At 58.2% G+C, this 22006-nt stretch overlaps 7 protein-coding genes across 7 annotated transcripts; 3 read left to right on the top strand and 4 right to left on the bottom strand.

Moving 5' to 3' along the window:
- Window positions 1-108: 108 nt before the first annotated feature.
- Window positions 109-2592, bottom strand: BKCO1_900007 (uncharacterized protein; the record flags this gene model as incomplete). Its single annotated transcript, XM_020279734.1, has 1 exon — window positions 109-2592. One exon carries the CDS (start codon window positions 2590-2592, stop codon window positions 109-111), a length of 2484 nt encoding a protein of 827 aa, XP_020125422.1.
- Window positions 2593-3392: 800 nt separating this feature from the next.
- Window positions 3393-4331, top strand: BKCO1_900006 (pyrimidine 5-nucleotidase; the record flags this gene model as incomplete). Its single annotated transcript, XM_020279733.1, has 5 exons — window positions 3393-3443; window positions 3495-3507; window positions 3567-3602; window positions 3654-4079; window positions 4138-4331. The coding sequence occupies 5 exons, from the start codon at window positions 3393-3395 to the stop codon at window positions 4329-4331; spliced, it is 720 nt and encodes a 239-aa protein (XP_020125423.1).
- Window positions 4332-4615: 284 nt separating this feature from the next.
- On the bottom strand, window positions 4616-5398 carry BKCO1_900005 (plant basic secretory protein; the record flags this gene model as incomplete). Its single annotated transcript, XM_020279732.1, has 1 exon — window positions 4616-5398. The coding sequence occupies one exon, from the start codon at window positions 5396-5398 to the stop codon at window positions 4616-4618; it is 783 nt and encodes a 260-aa protein (XP_020125420.1).
- Window positions 5399-5924: 526 nt separating this feature from the next.
- Window positions 5925-9493, top strand: BKCO1_900004 (protein stu1; the record flags this gene model as incomplete). Its single annotated transcript, XM_020279731.1, has 3 exons — window positions 5925-6383; window positions 6457-6575; window positions 6631-9493. The coding sequence occupies 3 exons, from the start codon at window positions 5925-5927 to the stop codon at window positions 9491-9493; spliced, it is 3441 nt and encodes a 1146-aa protein (XP_020125421.1).
- Window positions 9494-13814: 4321 nt separating this feature from the next.
- On the top strand, window positions 13815-17748 carry BKCO1_900003 (uncharacterized protein; the record flags this gene model as incomplete). Its single annotated transcript, XM_020279730.1, has 6 exons — window positions 13815-13895; window positions 13949-13979; window positions 14103-14642; window positions 14694-17111; window positions 17175-17521; window positions 17581-17748. 6 exons carry the CDS (start codon window positions 13815-13817, stop codon window positions 17746-17748), a joined length of 3585 nt encoding a protein of 1194 aa, XP_020125418.1.
- Window positions 17749-19216: 1468 nt separating this feature from the next.
- Window positions 19217-20590, bottom strand: BKCO1_900002 (uncharacterized protein; the record flags this gene model as incomplete). Its single annotated transcript, XM_020279727.1, has 1 exon — window positions 19217-20590. One exon carries the CDS (start codon window positions 20588-20590, stop codon window positions 19217-19219), a length of 1374 nt encoding a protein of 457 aa, XP_020125419.1.
- A 587-nt stretch (window positions 20591-21177) lies between these two features.
- Window positions 21178-21852, bottom strand: BKCO1_900001 (uncharacterized protein; the record flags this gene model as incomplete). The annotated part of the gene is made up of 1 exon (XM_020279716.1): window positions 21178-21852. The coding sequence occupies one exon, from the start codon at window positions 21850-21852 to the stop codon at window positions 21178-21180; it is 675 nt and encodes a 224-aa protein (XP_020125417.1).
- Between the last annotated feature and the right edge of the window lie 154 nt (window positions 21853-22006).

Here is a 22006-nt window from a genome sequence, read left to right as displayed (position 1 = left end):
ACGGAAAAAAGCAAGACCCCGCCCGCCACCAAACCATGCCATGCAGCCAAACCAGAAGTCCGCCCCAATGTTACAACAATCATGCTATGCCAAAGTAAACGTATCTCATCAATACCTGTATGCAATATTGCGTGCCTCCCCACCGTATTCCTGCGCCTCCATAGGTCGCTCAATGATTTCCGGTTCATCCACATACCGACGCGCCGGATGTTGCGGAGCGTATGCGTAACGGCGCTCGTCGAAACCGTCTCCCTCATGCACGACACTGACAGCCCGATATCCAGGAGGCAGAGCTTCTACCCTTCGAGCGTAGCCACCGCCCGGCGCGACGCTGCCATGCCGAGACATGTATTCGGCGGGGACTTCCCGTCGAATAGCGTCGGGCCGGACGCTGTAAGCCCGGGGGAGATACTCGCCTCGAGGAGGCGGCGGCATCTCCTCGTAGCGGGCCGGCGGATGCCTTTCCAGAGGTTCCTGTGCCGGTCCCAAATCTTCTCTCAGGGGCTCCCCCGGACGCATTGAGTATTCCCGCTGTCGGTACGGGCGATGCGGCTCTACTATCTCAAGCTCCGGCTGCTCTACGTATCTGCGCGGCTGCGGCGGTAGCATCCTTTGCGATGCTTCGTCTTCCTCGTAAGCCTCCACGCGTGCAACCGGACGCATGGTGGGTTCACGAGTCCGTGCACGCTCATAGAGCATCTCTTCGCCAATTCGCCGGGGAGCTGGCGCAACGGACGCTCTCCTGTCTACCATGGCTGGTTCCGCGTAGTATCTGTTGCCGTATTGGTCCATGACGACACGTCTTGGAACTGGCGGAGGACCCATAATGGCAGGGGATCGGATCCTATGGTAAGGGTCCACAGCGTATGGCGGAGAAAGGGACCTGTCCGAGCGAATGTATCGAGTTGCTCCAGGCCGAACAGATCCTTCTCGGAATACCGGTGTGGCATGGCCGTCAAGATAAGCATGTGATACAGCGCGCACTGATTCATACGGAGCCGGCTGCAAAGGTGAATATGGCCGTCGTGCATGTTGGATGCTAGCCATCCTCCTCAAGTCCTGATCGTCTCTCTCAGACCGCCGATATGCCATCCGCGATGGAACCCGAACGACCTCCGGCTCAAACTCGTACCGAGGAGCTGGTGCAGGCTGTTCGTATTCCATGTAATAGACGGGACGAGCAGCATCCCTCGGTGACACAATCTCGACATCGTCCTGTACAGTGCGCGTAGCCTTGCGTCGGGCATCTTGGGCGGGTTCTGCCAGGCCGGCGAGCGGAGGTGGAGAGACAGGTTCTTCCTTGATGTAGGGCTCCGGAGAATCAGCAGCACGCTTGTTGTTGTTCGACACTCGCCTCTGCTTATCGGCTTTCTCAGCCTCCTTGGCTTCCCTGCGACGTTTCCGTGAATTGTTCTGCTGACGAGGCGCCGCGGGACTTTGTCGGCCTGAGCGCGGTGAGTTCCCATTGCCCTTGCCGCGGGGACCATTTCTTGGGGAAGAGTTTGTGCTCGCTGCGAGTGGCTGGGCAGCGGAGCCTCGAGGCGCGTCCAGTCCAGGCACTTTGGCAAACGTCAGCGGTGAAACGCGGGCTGGCTGGGGAGCCACTGGTGTCTGAATATGGTTCGTGATGACGGGCACTCTTGGGGAGGGAAGCGAACCATGGGTGCTGTGCTGATTCTGACTTGAAACGGGGCCGTGGGTAGGCGGCGGAGGAGCGGTAGTGAAGGCTTCAGCGCCTGGCGGCTCGTAGTCCGACTCGTCTCCATCCTCAATCAACTCCATGTCGTCGCGCATCTCCATTTGAGAGAGAGTTTGGGCGTCTGCCTCGGTATTACCATGCGACAGCGGTGCTGCCGCGGCCTTGGGGTTTGATGATACACCACCTGCCACGTCCACTGCACTCGCGGTTCCCGAACTATCATGGTCGCTAGAAGTCCAGCTGTTTGCCTGACTTGAGTAGTACGAGTTCTCATCGAAAGAATCACTGGTCGGGCTATGGGAGTTAGTCTCTGAACGTAAGCCAGATACCGGTTGAGCAATGGCCAGGGCTTTGGTCAACACGTCTGATACGTCAAGCGGCTCAGCATCAACGCCGCCGTCTCTGTCGCGAGATTGAACTCGCTTCTGGTCCACCTGATCCTTGAGTGTGCGTTCGATCCTCTGGCGCTTGAGCTGGATCTCGGCGCGCACAAGATCATCGGACTTTGTCAGAAGCACAGGGTCAATCCCAGACGAGGACGGCTTCAAGGCTGGCGGACGCTGAGAGCTCTGGGGCCGAGCAAAGGATGTAGAAGGGGTAGGGTTGTAGGAGCTGCTGCTATGCGACGGGTGCGGATAGGCATGCGGGGCGGCGCCGTTGAGGGCGGCGTTGGATGGCGGGCGAGCAGCAGACGGCGGCCGGGCGTGAGGCTGCTGACGCAGTTTCTCTAGAGCATGGTCAGGGAGCTTGAGCCGCGGGTGCTTGCCCGCAAGCACCTCATCTCGCAACTGCAGCAGCTGCTGGTAGAAGTCTGCGAGGCGGCGCGTCTCCGAGGCGAGATGCTGGTCATCGCCGTTGGTCTGCACGCAAAGTGCTGGCGCGGCGGAAGCCATGGCAGCGCTGAGCGATGTCAGTGTCTGAGTGGATGCACACGCAGATGCGACGCGGCAGCCGAATGTGCAGTCGCGAGGAAATGGATGGTAATGTTCACGGTGCCAAGTGGCAGCCGGTGGAGTTTTGCAGGGCGAGGAACGGAGGTGTCACCCGCGCCGAATCCAAATATTGGCCTTGGTCCGCCCGGCCGCCTTTCTCCGAGCACCCAACCGCCCCGTCAGCATGCACATTTCCGATCGTCAGCCTTCCGCCCTGCTCGAGGGACGTGGGGGCCCGGCTTGCTGCAGTAAACCTTGAACGCACGTTCGCAACACTCGTGCCCGGAGACGACTGCCACTTTGTCTTGGACTCGACTGCGCACAGTTCCAAATCAAGCCATCCTTCGTCTGCACAACCAGCTCTCACAGCGTCGCCAGGCTCCGTTGCCAGCAAGTTTGTGGAGAGTCATCTCGGCATTCCAGAGTAGACCGCATCGTTTCTCCGACCTGGACTGTAGACATCCAATTGTGTAAAATTCACACAGCACCTTGTTGCAAGCGCAATTATCCGGTGGTCTCAAGGCCGGCCGTGTGCCCTTCTGCCGGAAGCGGTGCCGAGGCGCCGAGTGGCTCTCCGAGAGCGCTCCTGGTGACTCCTTCTTGACACCGTCCAACAACGCGCCGTGGTAGTGCATATGATCTCGTTCTTCGCGAAGCCGCAGTTTTTCCTCCGCGGCCGACCGTCCTTCGCACTTCCCACCCCCCGACTGTCCGGTGTCCGCCACGGGTTCCCAGCCTCCAGGGCCTTCACTACCGCAACAATGGCGGAAGCTGCGAGCAAACCCGTGTTCTTCTTCGACATCGACAATTGCGTATGTTCCGTCCCGTGACCTCGTATCTCGGATGACTGCTAACCCCTGCAGCTTTACTCCAAAAGTATGCTTCCTATTCCGGCAACTTGTACGGAACGCAGGGCTAACGGCTGCCCGCTGCAGGCACACGCGTTGCCAACATGATGTCGGACCTCATCGGTGCGTTGTGCCACCGGCCCCTTGACGTGAATCTTGCTCACGGTTGTATAGACAAGTACTTCCAGACCCATTTGTCTCTTACCCAAGAAGAGGCCAACACCCTGCACATGAAGTACTACAAGGACTACGGCCTTGCCATCGAGGGTCTTGTCCGCCATCACAAGGTCGACCCTCTCGAATACAACAGCAAAGTAGACGATGCCCTTCCCCTTGAAAAGGTCATCAAGCCGAATCCTCAGCTACGGAAAATGCTGGAAGACATCGATCACAACAGGGTCCGCCTGTGGCTGTTCACTAACGCCTACATCAACCACGGACAAAGGGTCGTGAAACTCCTTGGGATCGAAGACCTGTTCGAGGGCATCACCTATTGCGACTACGGCGCCGAGAAGTTTGTGTGCAAGCCGCACGAGGCCATGTTCCAGAAAGCCATGGAAGAAGCAGGCGTCAAGAGATCCGAAGATTGTTACTTTGTTGGTGCGTGCCTCGGATATCCCAATCTCTTGATGAGCTCATCTAAGTGAAATTAATCTAGACGACTCCGCCTCCAACGTACGCGCAGCTAAGGAGCTTGGATGGACCGCCGTTCACTTTGTCGAATCTACAGAGCCGGCACCGGCCCAACAGGCATCGCAGTACCAGATTCACCATCTGGAGGAACTCCGGACCATATTTCCGCAGTTCTTCACCACGCCACCCAATGATCCGCCTTCGAAGTCGATCCCTTAGGCCGCTCCCCGCGCAGCATTCTCAGCGATCTCACTCGGGCACGGAAAGTTTCATTAAACCCCCAAGCCGAGGATAGCTGGATGATTACGTGGATGCGCCTCATCACGCTTAACGGCCACATGTTCGGCCCAGGAAAGACTATCTACGTCATCCTGCCGCTCCTGGAACATGCTGGATCGCACTAAAATCTTTGGTTATCTTCGGAACAGTCATCTTGTTTAGATTCAGCGGGAGAGGAGAATAGAGTTACTATAGAATGCCTGCTAAATTCCTAGAGCAACAAGTCACACTACTCCAGCCGGAGAGTCCTCGTGGGGTATCTCTGCATCCGTCCGTTTCTCATCTTTGCAGTCATCGTCGCATTTCAGCGAATGCCCATATTCTTTCCATAGATGCTTGACGGATTTCCCGAAGATGTCTTGCCAAAAAATTTCCTCGTCATACTCCTTTCTCCTGAGACTCTCATTGATAGCCATCACGCTACCGTGACCATAGGTCTTTTCCAAGTGGTCAAGAAAATAACCTGTGTGTTGGTAGCCGGCATCCCAGTCCCCGTCAGCCTCCCTTTTCCAGTGCGGTGGGACGAATCCGCACTTCAGCCGCACGTAGTCCGCAATGCCCTCAATCAAGCCGCCTGGGGCCGTTCCCAAGGCGTTCCACTGCCAGCAATGCACCATCTCGTGGCGCAGGACCCCTAGCATCTCCTCCTTCCTCCGCTCCTTGGCGATGTGGGATATGTAGTCGAGCGAGAAGTGAATCTCCTTGTGGTCGCTGTCTATGTCCTTCCCCGTAGTGTATGCGACGCCGCCCATGGAACGCAGGATGAGGGTGATGGAGCGGACGGGCGGTATGTCCGAATGCGGCGAATATAGCACCTGCAACACGCCGGAGACAGCCTCCTCGAGGACCTGCGAAGCATCCAGGTGGGCGAGGAAGGACTTGGCGCCCTCGTGCGAGAGGTCGCGTAGCTCGAGGCGCAGCAGAGGCTTGCGTTTCGGCACGGGCTTCTTCGCCTCGGGGCGGGGGACGGGCGTCATGGTCTGGAAGTAGACGGGAGGGAGAGGCATGTTCCACGGTATCGCGGTGCGGTACTTGCTGGATATAGTGTGCTGGGGGTGGCCCCCGGTGGCGGGATGTTGGCAACGGCGGCGCCGGAATGCGCAAGGGTCAAGTCGGGCAGGGATGTGGGAGCAAGGGACAAGGGACAACGCAAGGTTGCAGTCACCAGTCAGCAGTGCAGCCACGCAGAACGCCGCATCAAGTCGTGGCCGCAAGCCGGCGAAGCGCGAGCATCATGGATGCGGAGCAAGCGAAGTGAGCAGTGAGATCGATCCAGCCCGTTGCGAAATACGGGCCACGCGCGGCGTCCGAGAATAGAGACCGCGGCAATCTGCGAAGAAGCAGCCAGAAAGGGCGTCTCTTGTCCGCACAAGCACGGCCATCAGTGCGCGCAGAGGCCGGTTGGGCGGCGGCTCGGAGTGGGGCGGGATCATGGCGCTGCCCGCGCTGCCCCAGCAGCAAGTCGGCCGGTCGCTTTTCCCAAACAAACCTCAGTCAACAGAACACCATCCCATCGCCTGCGCCAACGCCAACATGGAGGACCAGGCAGCGAGCCTTTTGGCTACGCTGAAGAAGCCTTCGGCTCCGGTCGACCGCAAATTGACGCAATTCAACACCCTCAAGAGCAGCATCAAGCATGAGCGCGTACCCCAGGAGTGCACGCCGACCATCTTCGAATGCGTGCGCCTTGCCATCGCCGCGCAAACCTCGACCACCCTCGTGTCCACCGGCTTCTCGACCCTCGGACACATCATCAAACGCCTGAGTCTGCAGAGCCAGACCCAGATCGTCGCCCAGCAGTCCGACCAGCTGCTGCCCATCCTCCTTGACAGGCTGGGCGATGCGCGCGAAAGCCAACGCAATGCCGCCTCGCAGGCGCTGTCTGACATCTGGCCCTACAACCACGCCGGCGTCGAGAGCATAGTCCGCGAGGGCGCCCTGGGCGGCACCAACTCGCGCGCAAAGGAAATCGCCATGCAATGGGTCGTCAAGGTCAGTCAGCAATCGGGCGCGCGCGCGCGAATTCCTTCTGTTGTCGTGTTACAAACACACTGACCCCGCATAGATGCACGCTAGCGACAACCTTCCGTTCAAGAGCTTCGTCCCGTACCTGGTGGCAAACCTGGAAGATCCCGACGGCATGGTCAGAGAGTCTGCGAAATCAGCCGTTGTGGAATTGTTCAGGTGCGCTGGCACGCAGCAAGGTCGCACAAGAAAATTTGCTGACATGAATATGCAGGAACGCGCCGGATCACGCGAAGAACGACCTCAAGAAAAAAATGAGCACGCACAACGTGCGGAAGACGATCACAAACTACATCGTATCCCACCTTGGCCTTCCCGGAGCTACCGCTGAAGTGGAAACCAAGCCATCTATGGTATCCATCCCCACCCTGCCCATTCTGCCGTCGGAGGCTAGGATGGCCGACAGTGTAGCGCCCGAGTCGCGCCCGCCACCCACTGAGACGATTTCCATGGAGCCCCTGTACGTGTACAGCCACAGGGAGCTGGACGACATGTTCAGGGACATGCACCAGCATTTCGAGGGGAGGGAGTCGGAACACAACTGGCTCCCCAGAGAAAAGGCCGTCTTGAAGATTCGTCGGATGCTCAAGGGAAACGCGCCAACAGAGCACGAGTCCGTATTCGTCGCCGGAGTTTTGAGCTTGCGAGACGGTATTCTGAAAGTCTGCAACTCGCTGAGAACGACTCACGCCAGCAACGGATGCCAGCTGGTGCAGGAGCTCGCGCGGGCCATGGGCCCCGCTATTGATCCCATGGTGGAGATCATGCTGCAAAACTTTATCAAGATGTGCGCCAATACCAAGAACATTGCTGCGCAAAATGGCAATGCGACGGTGGATACCATCTTCGCGCATGCTACATACACGAACAGAATGATGCAGCACGTTGCGTTTGCTTGTACGGACAAGAACGTCCAGCCGCGCCAGTTCTCAGCGGGTTGGTTAAAGACACTGCTCCAGAAGAACCTTTCTCACAAGGCTCACTTCGAGCATGCTGGAGGTCTGGACTCTGCGATCACCAGCATGAAGAAGGGTCTTGTGGATGCCAACCCGAAAGTCCGTGAGAACTACAGGGCAACTTACTGGGCTTTCTTCAAATGGTGGCCTGATAGGGCTGAAGCTATTATGGAGACGCTGGATGCGAAGGCGCAATCACTACTCCAAAAGGATCCGAACAATCCCAATGCCACGGCAGCTCCAGCTAGCAGCAAGGGTCCAGTCTCGAAGCTCAAACCGCAATCATCTCGCTCATCTTTGAAGGACACAATCGCTGCGCAGAGGAAAGCTGCTCTCGCGGCGAAGAAGATGCCTGAGCGTCCAAGCTCTGCGCAAGCTAACCTTTCCCCGGTCAAGCCTTCCGCTGCAGACCGCCCCGCTGGTTCTCTCTCGAAGTCTGTGCACGGACGGCCGCCCTCTGCGTTATCAACCTCTAGGAATGCCACGGGCGAGAAGACATCCTCCGCCAGCGGAGGTGGTGGCCTGATGTCAAAGCCTGTTCGCCGGCCTCGCATGGTACCTCGCCCCCAGACCGCAGACCCGTACGCGTCCAGGAACAGGAACATCGAGCGTGCAGAGACCCCGTCCATGAGTCCAGTTGGTAGCCCAGACAGGGGCACGACCAAGAAGGCCAGCACTTTGAAGGGTAGGCCCCGCGCGCCATCTAACAAGAACAGCCCCGTCGTCAGCCCGCCGAGACCGAAGTCTCGTTTGGAGGCTATGCACCGAAAGTCTCCAAGCCTGGGTAGTGTGACTGCGAGCCCGTCGAAGGCAGAGGATCTTACAATGGTTATGCCGTTTAGGCAACGTCCTTCGCTAGACCACGCCATGACCTCGGACGGTAGACTTGGCCAATACGATGATGATAGCTTCACGATGGTAATCCCTAAAGTTAATTTCTCTCGATCTGAAAACCAAAGATTCTCCCCACATGCGACCCCATCCAAGATCCCTTCACCACGGCCACTTTCCTTGTCCGCCAGCCTTGGTGTCAGCTCTCCAGAACTCCGCGCATTAACGCAGAACAAGAACCAGAAGTCGAAGTCGCCTGAGCGCGCAATCAATGACGCTATCTCGACTGAAGAGGTCAAGGTCTACGAGGATCCTCTGGCTAGCGAATCTCAAAGACCATCCACCGACGAGAAGCCAGTTCTGGAGGAACTACCCGTCAATGAGCAGAACCGTGATCGCCGTGTGAGCAGTGGAACCCCCGAAGGCGAGCAAACGGAGGAAGGCCAGAAGTCGAACGGAACCGAAGAGGTTGTTCAGGACAGGGCAGAGGTCCTCCGTACTCGCCGACTGCTGGCCAGTGGTATTGAGCGTATTCGAGCCAAGACACTTGATGCACATGGATTCCGTCGTCTCCAGGATGTCGTGAAGGGAGACCTTGACATTTGGGGCGAGCAGGACCAGCGTTTCGGAGAGCTCCTGATGGCCCTGCTAGAATACCTGGAAGCACCAGTGGACACGAAGACTCCGAACATCAAGGCCCAGAACCTGAAGACCCAAGTTCTCGGCACTATCCGGGCCATGCTCGTCCTTCACCGCAAGAAGTCCGGGCCGTACTACGCCCGTGCTCTCTGCTCCGTCCTGGCTTCCCGTTCTCAGTGGGACACCGCCAGCCATATCACCACTGATATCGAAAAGACAGCCGAGGAAATCGTCAAGAACGGCCAGTCTTCTGACCTGATCACCGGTATCCTTGAATTCCTCGATTCCGCCAACACCCCTACATCCCCCGCCTCTGCCGTGTCTTCAGACCAGAGCCGCCCGGCCTCCGCTTCTCCCTCCCCACGTACCGTCACCCTCGCTCTCCAGACCCTTTCTAGCCTGTTGCAGTTGTCTGCCGCCAAGGACGTACCGGTTTCTGAGACGCAGGCGCAACAGCTGGGACGTCTGGCCGTGAAGTTCCTGGGCAGCCTCGACCCCGACGTGCGCAGGGCCGACATGGACTTCTGCGTGCAGCTGCACGAGCGCCTCGGTGGCGAGCAGGGCGGCGGGTTCTGGCAGGCCGTGAGCGGCGCCGACAAGGGCCATCTGAACCTGATCACGTACTATCTCGCCAGGCGTAGCAAGGCATAACGAAATTCGGCTAGGGAAAGAAAAATTGAAAACGACAAGGGGCTGTGGATTGGTTTTATTCCTTTGAACTAGATACCCGCTAGGGAAGCACGAAACGACTGAAATGGGGCAGTCGATGTGCATGATGCTGTGGGGAAAAAACGGGCGTTCATTGGCGTGTCTGGAAGAAGCGTTGAGCAATGCAGAAAGAAAAGCGTTCCATCCTGCAACAACAAAAGCGAAGATCAAGCGATGAAGAAAAGTATTTCGGCGCTGGTGGTGGCAGGAAATCAGTGACGATTTGTTTTCTTGCGAGCTGGCGTTTCCTCCTCCAACCACACACCTGACGGAAACATTTTCCCTTGTCCATTATTGATCATTCTTTTGCTTGAGTTACACCACTACTGCACACACGAGCGGGCTGGTGGCTGCTGTGGAGGTTGTTGCTCTTTTTCCAGTATTTCCTGAACCTTTTCCCCCTTTGGTTCTCATCACTTGTTTCTTTCTTGTCTGTCCTCGGCCCCCTTAGTATACCATACAACCTTCCTTCCTTCTTTGTTCTGGACTATTTTGTTGGTTCTGTAGGGCGAGGTTCATAGGAGGGGCGTTATGGGGCGAATATACCTAGGTCTCTTTTTGTGGCGAAGTAGCCTACTCTTTGGCGTTTTGCCATTTTTTCTTTTTTCCTCTTTCCCTCCTCCCTTTCCTTTTTTGACTTCAGTTTATGAGAAGTATAGTTCTTGTTTAATTCTACGGCCTTTTTTGTTTGGATGATGATTTTGCTATTATGATTGCATGTGAGTGAGAAAGAAGGGGTCTGATAGGTGAGGTTGAGATTGGACGCTGACTCTTCCTCCATCTTTTTTTTGTTTCGTTTCGGCAGTGACTGCATGGGATGCCCGTCTTGCCCGTTCGGGAAGGAGGCGAGTCGAACCCCTGAAGGAGTTTGTTTCACTATTTCTAGTGGCGTGCAATCAGGTCTGTTTACTATACAACTGTTTCCTTCTACTACTGTTCTTTGCATTTCATTGGTGGACGGTGCGATGCTGGGCCGTCATCAGAGCAAGGCTGACTGCAGGACGGAGGGGAGCCGTAAGAGCAATCATTGGCTTCCTTCATTGACTTCTTGTCATTTCCGCTGACGAGGCCATTCAAAGAAGATGGGGGAAAAAAAAAAAGAAGCAACAATCAGCTTACATGTGTGCACCAGGAAGAGAGAAAAGGGACGGGGGAGGATAGGACCGAGCGCCGCCAACAATAGAGAAGGCGCAGCATAGAGCAACGTAAGTAAGTGGCCGTGTGGTGTCTCACGACTACTTCTGACACAAGTCAGCAAAGACATGTGCTTACGTTTCAGGCCCCCTCTGCACGTGGGCGAGTGCCCGGAGCGCGGCAGATGTCACCACCGGCTTCCGGCAGACGGGGGAAGGACGACGGCATGCCGTCGAAACAAGGGTGGTGTGTGAGGAAACGCCACAGGGGGTGGTGCTACTAGCTAGGCACAGCAGTTCGCTACCCCCCGTCCCACACATACCACACACACGCACACGCACACGCACACATACCCTCCTTCCCGCCGCATGCGTGCATGCGTGGGCATGGGGGGGTTCGTGTGCGCGCGCGTGTGCCTGGCTGAACAATAGCGGCGGCGTGTTATAGGGGGTTTCTCTCAGGGACGGATTGGGAAAAGAAGGGTGGGGAAGCGAAGGGTCGGTTCTCTGGGATGTGTCTGTTTATGGGGGTGGTGTATGCGTTTTATTGGGTTGATCATATCTTGGTCCCTTTGCCTTTTTTGCTTTCTGTTGTGACCAGGGAGTGCTGCTTGCGCACATGAAGAAAGCATAAGCGACCGGACCCCTCGACGACGCATTGCCGGATGACGCGCAGGAAAAAAAAACAAAAAATCGGGGAAAGTCGAGCAGCAGCAGGAATGCGGCGCGCGGGATCTAGAGGTGCGGGAGACGCAGGGGAAAAGGTGTTCGGGAGAGACTAGTGGATGGGCATTATTCGTGGGAATAAGAGGGTGGTTTGGTACGAAGGGTGGTAGAGTCAGGTCGTTGACTGGCTGGGACGGGAGGTTTCTTCGAAGAGGTCTCATGCATGCGGAATGGTGGTACGCGCCTGTCTCTTGCTGCTGCGTGGCAGCGGCGTATGCAGCATCGGGATGATGCAGGTGGTGAGTGACGTCTAGGAGGGGTTATGGTACCGGCCCACGAGAACACATGTCTAGCCCTCTCGGTGCGACGGCGGCCGGGTAAATGAGACGCTGTTCTATTGGGAAGGAGAGCAGGCAGGTACCACTGCTGATGGCTTGGGAAAACAGATCAACGGCGTGCTGCGGTGCTCCTCTGCTGGGCTTCGATATCGTGCGCTGAACTGTATCCATGCAGGCACCGGCTGTCAGCCTAGGAGCGAGATTGGGCTGTTCTACAAAGGTGCCAGGAACACCCCTTCTGGCGCAATTGTTCAAGGGCACTGATAGCGGATGATGATTCTCTCTTCTTTTTGGGATAATACTCAGACCGACGGGCCCCTTTACACGGACGCTGGGCAACGATCGTCGGCCCCTCATCAATGTTTCACGAAACATTGATGTTGCTATAAGTAGGCGTCGGATGGTCGAGCAAAATGCGGGGACAGGAGTCGAGGGGGTCCGAGCAACGGAGCGACGCCGAAACGACGGCAGCGGTTAATATCCGAAGTTGTGAGCTACGGGAGCCGGTGTGTGTAAGCCCCTCCCGCGGCAGCGCTGTCTGGCCTCGATAGCGGCCGTCCCCTGCAGATGCAGTGTCGATGAACCGATGAATCTGAGCTGGCCAAGGGCGGAACTTGCCCCGCCCATGTGGGACGAAACACTCTCGGTCAGCTCCCGTGGGCACTTGACCGTTCAAGGACAGAGCGGTCGGCATCTCCCATCGCCCAGGCGCGCTCGGGCTGCAATGGCCGGTAGGCGCGCGTGTAGTGAATATACAATGCACGGGCGGCGGGAGATGAGCTCTGTGACAGATCCAGATCCTGCAAATTTGGAGATCCGTCAACGCTTGCGGTGCAGCAGCGGCGGCGCAGAGTGCATTCCTGTGAGCGGGAACGGCAGCCTTGAACGGCAGCAAGACACGTGTGCAGGGGAGCAGTTGGTACGCCCTCCTGAAACAGCATCCAGACCACGCCCAGGGCTGACGGTTTCAAGGCCCGGTCACGGCGACTCAGCAGCGCAGGGTGACGAGATGGCGGCATCGTGGCCGCGGGCAGCGGGCAGCGGGCAGCGGGCAGCAGATCATGGAAACGGCAAGCACGGCCTGGAGGGGCTATTTTTGCATGTGGCGGGCTGACGCTACCCTGACGTGTGGCTGCTCTGGCTGCTCTGGCTGCCAACGTTCGTTGGACTGCGGCCATGGTGGGTGCGTGGGTGCGTGGGTGCTGCTCTGTGGCCGGCGCCCGCCGCGGCGTCGTACAGACAGCCGTCAAGCGCGTGTCACTGTTTGCGAGTTGCAGCCGCAAGCAGAAACATGGGCGAGCGGGCGGGCGTGCGAGCGGGCGGCATGCGAGTGCGGATCGCTGGGGCGGCGCGCGGCGGGCACTGCGCTCGCCGGCCATTGGCGCGGGCAGTGCGCGTCCAGTTTCACGATGCCCCATGTGTGTGGGCAGCTGCAGCAGCTGCAGCAGGAGCAGCCTCTCTGCCCCTCGCTGACTGCGGCGTGGCTTGCTGGGGCGCGCTGTTGGTGCTGCCGCTCATTCGCCCGCGTGCAGATGAGCAGCCGGAGCAGGCGGAGGATTAGCTGTGCAGCGCGATAAGACGGGCCCCAGGAGCCCCAGGAGCAGCCCGCACGCCGGCCGCGCAGCAGTAGCCATGGCCCACGCGGCACCCGCGCATGCTTATTATGGGGGGGTCGTGGGCGTGAAGGAGACGTGGGTGCGTCTGCGGACCCTGAAACTTAATACGCTTGTGGTCTAGCTAGCGGCACGCCGCCCAGTCGTCCCCCGGGCTCGATTACCCAGACCATCGCCATCGCTCGCCCAAGCCCTCCACACGGCTGCGAGCCTGCGACCGTACCACGACCCTCGCCGCCGCTGAGACGGGCCCACGCAGGCCGCACGCTTCCTCCTCGTCCCGCCTGCCCTGTCATGCGAGCGCCCGCAATTGCCCTCGCGACCTCCAGAAGCGGCCTCCCTTAATCCAGCCCGCCCGTAGAGCCTCCTCCCGCTGCGAGCGCGCCCGCCCTCCGCACCAGGCGCAGCCCTACCGCTCCCCTGGGCCAAACCGCGACCAAGCCCTCGCCCGACACGCTCCACCACCACACTCCCTGCTGGCCGGGCTGACGACCCTTTGCTGCACGCCGCCACCATGGAGTCCCCCGGCGCCTACCCAGAGTCGCCCGGCATGGACGAGATGGACGTCATCTACCACTGCAAGGGCTGTGGCGAGGTACGCCGCCGCCGCTCAATTGGGATCCAAGAACGTCGCTAATGTCTTGCCAGATCTTGGAGGAAGGCAAGGCCTTCGAGCTCGGTATGCACGAATTCCTCACGCTCCCCTGACCCGCACAGCGACGACCCTCGTGGCCGTCTCCTCCGGCCCCGAGACGCGCGTTCCCCCCCGCCGCCATGTGCAGTACTGACGATGAATCCGCAGCTGGCAACCGGTGGCACATTGACTGCTTCCGCTGCAACACCTGCGGCACCCTGCTCGACTCGGACGCGAACCTCCTGCTGCTCGGCGACGGCTCCCTCATCTGCAACAATTGCACCTACAGCTGCAGCGCCTGCAACAGCAAGATTGAAGATCTCGCCATCCTCACCGGCGACCAGGCCTTCTGTGCGAGCTGCTTCCGATGCCGCAACTGCAAGCGCAAGATCGAGAATCTCCGCTATGCGAGGACCTCGCAGGGCATATTTTGCATGAGCTGCCACGAATCGCTCATGGCTCGACGGCGGAAAAAAACAAAGGCTAATCGACAACTGGCCGATCCAAAGGCCCCGGTGGTGCTGGATAAGTCGCTCCCCGCCCTTCCTCCCGGTGCCTCTCATGCCAGCTCTTTCTCGCCCGATCTGGAGACGCCGCCGGAAATTGACACTCCAGATGAGCAGCCGCCCCGCCCGCGCGCTGCGACGTCAGGCGCCAACGCAAATCTGCTCCGCGAAGCCTCGCCCGCTTCGTCCGACAGCCGCAATGGTAAGATAGCGCGTGGTGGCGGTGACGTCGGGGTGCTGACGACCGTTACAGAACCGCAAACTCTGCCGGCCAGTACCTACAGGGAGAAGAGGCGGTCGGCAATGCCCATGTCCACGAATTTCGACGACCCCGACGGCATGTTCGCAAACGTGCCTTTTGCCCTCGACCCGAACCCTGCGCCTGGTCCCTCTCCATTGGCCGACAGCAGGACGTACAATATCGAGGAGGACAAGAAGAACCAGCGGGACTACTTCAATGGCGGAAAACCTGGCACGACGTCTCACCGCGAGCTGCTGAAAGAGAGCCGCGGGTCCTCGAGGTCTAGCTCGCAGGAGCGGAGAAGCAAATCCACGTCGAGCCCTCACATCGCGTTCCAAGAGAAGGGCCGGGCTATGTCGGGAGATCGTGTCGACACTGTGCGCCGCAGAGAAGTGCCGTCCGCAAACTCCTCGCCCAGCGTTGGCAATGAGCGGCCTCGTCCTCAGCACTCGACCTCAGCCTCCACCGCGGGGTCGTTGGGCGAAGGATTCAAGCTGCAGGAGGTCCCGAAAGACAGAAAGACGACCAGGACTCGGTCGAGGTCCGACATCCGCTCTCCGGACGACAGCGCATCGTCGGCCCGGAAGGATCCCTCGGAGTCGAGTGCCATTACGTCTCCCGTTTCGACAAACTCCAGCTACACGCCCACTTCGCAGGACTACGAGCGCACGGACGAGCCGCAGCCCATGTCCGCTCCGTACTCAGCTTCGGCCATTGAACGGCCTAAGAGAGGTGATTCCCTTGGTGCGCAGCAGAGGGCGAACACGGGAGGTCATTCCTCGCCTTCTACGCCCACCGGCCCCCGAGCTGGTCATGAACGCAAAGCTTCAGCCAACTCCGCGCTTGCTAATCGCGATCCCAATACTCTGACGCAGATGAACGGTGGTCTAACCATCTCCAAGCCCGTGGAATCACCAACTTCTAGGAGCATTTTGGATGGCCCGCCTCCCCGATCCGGCTCGCGCCCAGTCGTTGGCTCCAACAATGCTGGTGAGTCGTTTACGACGCCCAGAGCTCCACCGCACCCGCCCCACGGCAGCGGACACCATCGTCCACAGGACTCCATCAGCAGCACTATCAGTGACGGCTCGACGCACCCGATGTCCCCCTCGCTCCTCCGCTACAGTGCCGGTGGCGACTTTTCGGTGGATGAAGATATGGCTCGCATTTTCAGGGACAACGAAGAAAATCACTCGTCAGTTCTCCGACGTGTTTCGAATGCAGTTAAACATGGCCGCAGTTATAGTGACAGAGGATCCAGGTCATCACTTTCGCAAAAGTGGAAATCGCCCCACAATGGTTCGGTGGACATCGGCAGCCCATCTTCCGCCTCCCCGGACTCCAAGGATGAATCCGCTTACCTTAGGGCCCAGCTCCGCCAGGCGCAGCATCGCATTGCCGAGCTTGAGACTGACATCAGCAAGCTGAATGAATCGGCCAGCAAATCTTCTGATATCAAGCAGGTGAATGCGGAACTAAAAGACAAGAGATCCACCATCGCTGTTTTGGATACGCAGCGCGAAGTTGTCATGCGTGAGTTGGACATCATGACCGAGCATTTGAAGGCCGCCAAGGATCAGCAACGGCCGCTGGATCTTCAAGCATTCCAGTCTGCGTTCTTCCGTGACTTTGCTTCCGAGTTGGAGAAGTTCAAGGCAAAGATCAAGACTGAGATAGAGGAAGCGGTACAGAAGCGCAACGAGGTGAACGATGACATCTTCAGCCTCATCAAGATGAAGGACAAGGGCTACCAGGAGTACGAGAGTCTCAGCCAGAAGAACACGCAGCTTGCCGAGCTCAACAACCAGCTTGTGCAAACTATCCAGGACTTGTACAAGTCCTCCAACCGCGGTACTAACGGCCAGGCCAACAACGCCCTGGGTATTCAACTGAACAACGGTAAAGACAAGGACGTTTCGATCTCGGAAATCCAGAAGGCTGTGCAGGAGCACCAGATGAACCAGCTAGCCGATAACATGGATGAGAGCACTGTGCTCCAGCCTAGGGTCATCCAGATTAAGCCCAAGGCGAACAAGTTCAACTGGAAGAAGGGCGGTCAAGCCGTCGCCAAGAACGTCACGAAGGGTCTCAAGGGAGCGTTCGCGTCCCAGCCAATGCATCAGCATGACGCACTCACCGTTGGGGGGGCGCCCTACGGGGCCTTGCAACCCGGTGCCACGCCATCGCTTGAGCCATCGGCGGCCCAGAAGGCTGCTGGTGCTGATCGTGGTTTCGGTGGCTTCTTTGGTGGAGGGCAAAAAGCCGTCCAGAGGCCTATCCAGAAGCCCGCGCATAACCACAATAACAGCACGACTCAATTGTCTGCTGCGGAGGGTTTGTTTGGCTCCGACCTCTCTGAGCGTTGCGAGTTTGAGAAGGCTACTATTCCGAGCATTGTCCGCAGGTGTATCCAGGAGGTGGAACTCAGAGGTATGCGCGAACAAGACTCGACCGCGACGGAAAGCGCCGTGATATGCTAACAGATATACGTAGGTGTCGATGTCGAGGGTATCTACCGCAAGAGTGGTGGGTCTGGCCAGGTCAACCAAGTGCGCCTTGGGTTCGAGAAGGAGGCCGAATACGACATCTCCGACCCGGATCTGGATATTCACGCTGTCACTTCGGCTCTCAAGCAGTACTTCCGCAGACTGCCTAACCCTCTTATCACGTTCGAAGTCTACGATGAGCTCTTGGCCGCCGGTCAGTTCCATCAAGATATCGAGAAGCTGGTGCCCGCCATGCGTTTGGCCATCGATAGTCTTCCGCAGCACCACAGGGACTGCCTTGAGTTCCTCGTCTTCCACCTGGCCCGTGTGATGGAACACAAGAAGGACAACTTGGTGAGTGGCTCCTGCCCATGGGCGTATACTTGTTCGTACAGTTTGCTGACTCGGTTCAGATGACGGCCGTTAACATTGCTGTCGTTTTCGCTCCGACCGTCATGCGCCCGCAGACGATCGAGCGTGAGATGACGGACATGGGACCGCAGCGCACAGCAGTCCAGGCACTTTTGGAGCACAACAAGGCAATCTTCGCGCCCGAGGCCGAGGTTCCGAACCAATTGTAAAGTTGACAACGTTGATCCGAGTCACGGCGAACGAGTCTCTTTTTCTCCTCACATTTTGCTCATGACTTGACCAAGCTTGGATTGATCCAGTTGCATTGCGGTATGCGCTATTCTCTTTCATGTAGTTATCGGCCTGCTCCCCCCCCTTGTATAGCATGGGTCTTGTCATTGGTTCCTGCCCGTTCTCCATTATTCCAGCGACTGGCGTTTCTTCTGAACAAGGCTAGCATGGCGCCTTGAACACACGTTTTTTTTTTCTTTCTTTCCTTGCTCAGTTCTGCATGTCGGTTCTTAACGCTTGATGGCTCCTTAAACCGCGAGCAGGTGCGCCTGGATTCAGTAGCGTCTCGTGATTTGTTTGGCGGGATTAGCGAAGTTGCTTTGAGCAAATTTGCTGCTGCGGATATAAGGCTCGTTGGTTGGTTCTTCAGGATTCGGGTGGTAGGAAGGGGAGGAGGGGGGAAAAGAAAGTGAGCGAGAGATGCATTATTGCCCCCATGCTGGTAGCGACATCGTTTTTTCTTCGATTTTTTGGTACCTCGAAGTTTTTTTTGGTTTTTCATGCGTGCGGATTGCATTTTTTTTTTGCAACCACAAGCGCGTGGGACTGTTGGATGCCGAAAGCCAGCCAAATTGGGTTGTTTTTTATGGTTGTGATGGCTCGAGCTGTTTCATCAGAAGTGCTTCTGAAGATGTCAATTTTCACATGGTTTTTGCCCGCCCCGTCAGCTACCTTCCCCCCTTTTTTTGTACAATATGCAGAGTATCTGCTCCTTTCTTGTTTGTCTTTTGCGAAGGTCCGCATGGCTTCAATCGAGAGAGATATGAGAGATGTCTGGATGTGATTGATCAGTTCTCGGTGTCTACTTACTCTCCTTCCTCTGTGTGTCTTGTGTGTGTGTGGTTCTGTAACGGGACTGACTTTTGGCGCCGTGTCATCATTTGGCCTGGGGGGTGTTGTGACATGAGCTGAAGGAGAGTAAGTGACTTTTTATGCGCTGTTCCTTTAATATGCATCATGTTACTAAATTGGGTCAAGATTGGGACGTGGACGGGGTCTCGTGACAGTTGTAACCTGCTCCCGAGATCTGGTAGGAGCAGATGGTGTGTGAAAAAATGATGTGGTTTCCGCTCTTGACTTGGATTTTTTTTTTCTGGGTTTAGGCAGTTATTGCTGGAGAATGTTGTTGCGTGAAGGGTCTACATTAAATCCGTATCGTCTGTGAACAAGAGAAAGTCGTAAAGCGCTCATTAAATGCTTCTTCTCCTTCTTCTCCGCTCTGGAACCGTGAAAGGGCCGTCTATCCACCTGGGAGGTTATGAGAGTAAAGAGATGTTAAAAGAGATAGAGAGAGAGAGAGAGGGAGAGGGAGAGAGAGAGAGAGAGAGATAGAGAAAACTCCCCCTACTCCAAGTCCGTCTGGTCTTCACATACCAGTGGAGCAACACAAGGCCGAGAGGGACCTTGCTACAAGAAGGCGAAATCCAGCACCTCGAACAACAGAAGCGCGGACGCCAAGATGGCCATGAGCAGCGCACACCACGTCTCGTCGCACACGACCATCAGGAAGGCCCAGCGCCGCTGTACGGAAGACGACGACGACGATGACGACAATGCCGCCTGTTTGTTGACGTAGACAGCCACCTCCTTTCCCTCCTCCTCCTCCTCCTCCTCCTCCTCCTCCTCCTCCTCATCCTCATCCTCATCATCCTCTTCCTCAACATTCCCCTCATCCTCGTCCTCCTCTCCTTCCACATCCACATCCTCATCCTCATCCCCCCCCTCCTCATCCTCCCCGCCATCGTCCCCACCACCCTCGCACACCAACCCCCTCACCACCACCTTCCTTGCTCCACCACCCCGACCCCACCCCACCACCACCACCTCCCCCAGCACCGCAACCACAATGAGCCCCAGGCCGAGCAGCCGCACGACCACGTCGCTGCCGGCCGGCGCGTGCGTCGCGTCCGCGTCCGCGTCCAGGCCATAGGCCGTCGGGCTGTAGACGGACGGCCGGTCGACGACACGGTCGTCGCGATGCAGGAAGGAATGGGCGGCTAGGGCGGAGAGGGCGGCGAAGAAGATCGTGGGGGTGGTGATGGCGGCCGCGAGGTGGGGGGAAGGGGAGGGGGATGATGGGACTAGGGGGAGGAGTTGAGTTTGGGTTTGGGTTTGGTTGGTGGGGTGGGTGAGGGTGAGGGAGGGGGAGTTGGGGTTGGACTTGGTGGTGGTAGTGGATGGTGGGGGTTGGTGGTGGAGGGTGGAGCACGGGGAGGGCGGGGTGAGGGTGGTGGAGGTGGAGGTACGGGAGATGGTGGAGGTGGAGTCCTCGTGGTTGTTGTTGTTGTTGCTGCTGTTGCTTCCTTGGTGCGAGGGGATGGCGAGGGCTAGGGAGGAGGAGGGGCTCGATGTTGGGATGGAGACGGTTCTGGCGACGGCGACGGGTTTTTCGATTGCTTCGGCTTGCAGGTGGTCCTCCTCCGGTGTTGGTGGCAGCAGCTGTACTGCCGGGCTTGAGACGGTTTTGGTGGTGCTGCGGCGCTGGGGCGGGCCCGGTGGTGGTTGAGGTCCCTTCGGGTGGGGATTGGGTTGCTGTTGCTCGCAGACGTGCCGTCCGACCATGGCGTGGAGTTGCTCGTACTTTTTCTGCCAGAGCGTGCTCTCTGCCCGCGCATCTGCGAGCTGCTTGCCGGTGAGCTCCTCTCGCCGCCTGTGCAGCGCGAGCTCTTCTTCGAGCTGCGAGAGCTTGATCTCGGCGTCTTTGAGGCGCCGATCCGATCCCTTTCTGGGATAGGGGATGGTCTTGAGCGTCTTGCTCAGGAAGTTGGAGTGTTTGCCCATGGTTGACGGATGCCGGGGGTTGGCGTTGTGTGGGTGGTGACCATCGGGGACGAAAGTTCGAGGTGGTCTTTGAAGAAGGGGGTTTTTAATTTAATTGAAGGCGAGGTGGTGGTCGGGGTTTTGGCTGGGCGCGGGGTCCGTGTGCCAGTGGTTGGATCTCGGTCAGCCCAGTTGGTACAGACGTGGCTTGATTGAACATGCGACTACAAGTCCACGTCATGTAGATCCCGTTTTTGGATGGACGGAGGATCGGAAGGCGGTGAAAAGCCTGATAGACTAAACAGTCAAGCACGCGCGTGCAGGGCCTAGATGTTGAGAAGTGACTGTGCAGCAAAAGCTGCCGCTCTCCTGTGTTGTCGCTCACGGACCCAGGAGCGTCTTCGGCTTCGACCACGTGCTCGTAGGATCACAAGCCAATATTGATCCATCGAGCCATATAGTACTTCACTGTGGCCCAGTTCGACAACCACGCCCAGATATCTGCTCCGACTGCAAACAGAGCCACTCCGCAACTACATTCACCACCAACAAGAAAAGGATATATTATACTCTCCAGCCCAGGCACCCAAGAACGGTTGCATCTTCCGCTACCCCCTCAACCCCCTCTCAATCTCCTCCACCACCCTCCCATCCTTACTCCTCAGCGCCAACATGGCCCTCGGCACCTCGACCCACCGATCCCTCACATAATCCGCAAACCCCTTGGCAAAGCAATCCAGCCTCGCACAGCTCCCCACGCCCCTCCCCAGGAACCCGTACACGACGAAATGCACCGCGCGGATCCCGGCAAACTCGACGCGCTCGACGTGATACGGCTCGCGCTCGTCATTCGAATACTGATCGTTGTTATACGCCGGCCAGTCCTCGGCCCCCACCAGCGTCGTGATGAAGCGCTCGCGGCTCAGATACGCGCGCAGCCAGCGCCACGCGAGGTCCGCCACATCCTCCTCGCCCTCGCCCTCGTCCCCTCCGCCCTTCCCTTCCTCCTCGTTCTTCTCCCTCCCCCCACCACCACCCCCTCTCACGAAAAACCCAACATTCAAATTCGGCCCCTTGTCCCCCGACCGCGCCAACACCACATCACCCAACCGCAACGTAACAGTAGGGCCGAAAACGCCCGCGAGCGACGCCGGCGCCGGCGCCGATGCTGATGCCTCCACGGGCGTGTCGTACGACTCGCGCGGCACGAGCGAGCTGGTGAAGGTGGGCGGCGGCGTCGTGAAGACGCTGCGCGCGACGCCGCCGCCGCCGCCGGAGAGCATGTTGACGGTGGGGCGGAGCGACGTCTGCGGGTAGATGGCGGCGTAGTAGGCGAGGAAGGGGAGGGGCGCGTGCGTGCGCGTGTCGCGGGTGGTGTGGAAGCCTGGGGGAGAAGAAAAGGTGGTGGTGTTAGTTGGGGGAGGAGGGGGAGGATGC

Source organism: Diplodia corticola (genome assembly GCF_001883845.1).
Source record: "Diplodia corticola strain CBS 112549 chromosome Unknown scaffold90, whole genome shotgun sequence".
Taxonomy (NCBI): Eukaryota; Fungi; Ascomycota; class Dothideomycetes; order Botryosphaeriales; family Botryosphaeriaceae; genus Diplodia; species Diplodia corticola.
The sequence above is the reverse complement of the archived record's forward strand: the minus strand, read 5'-3'. Positions and strand labels throughout refer to the sequence as shown.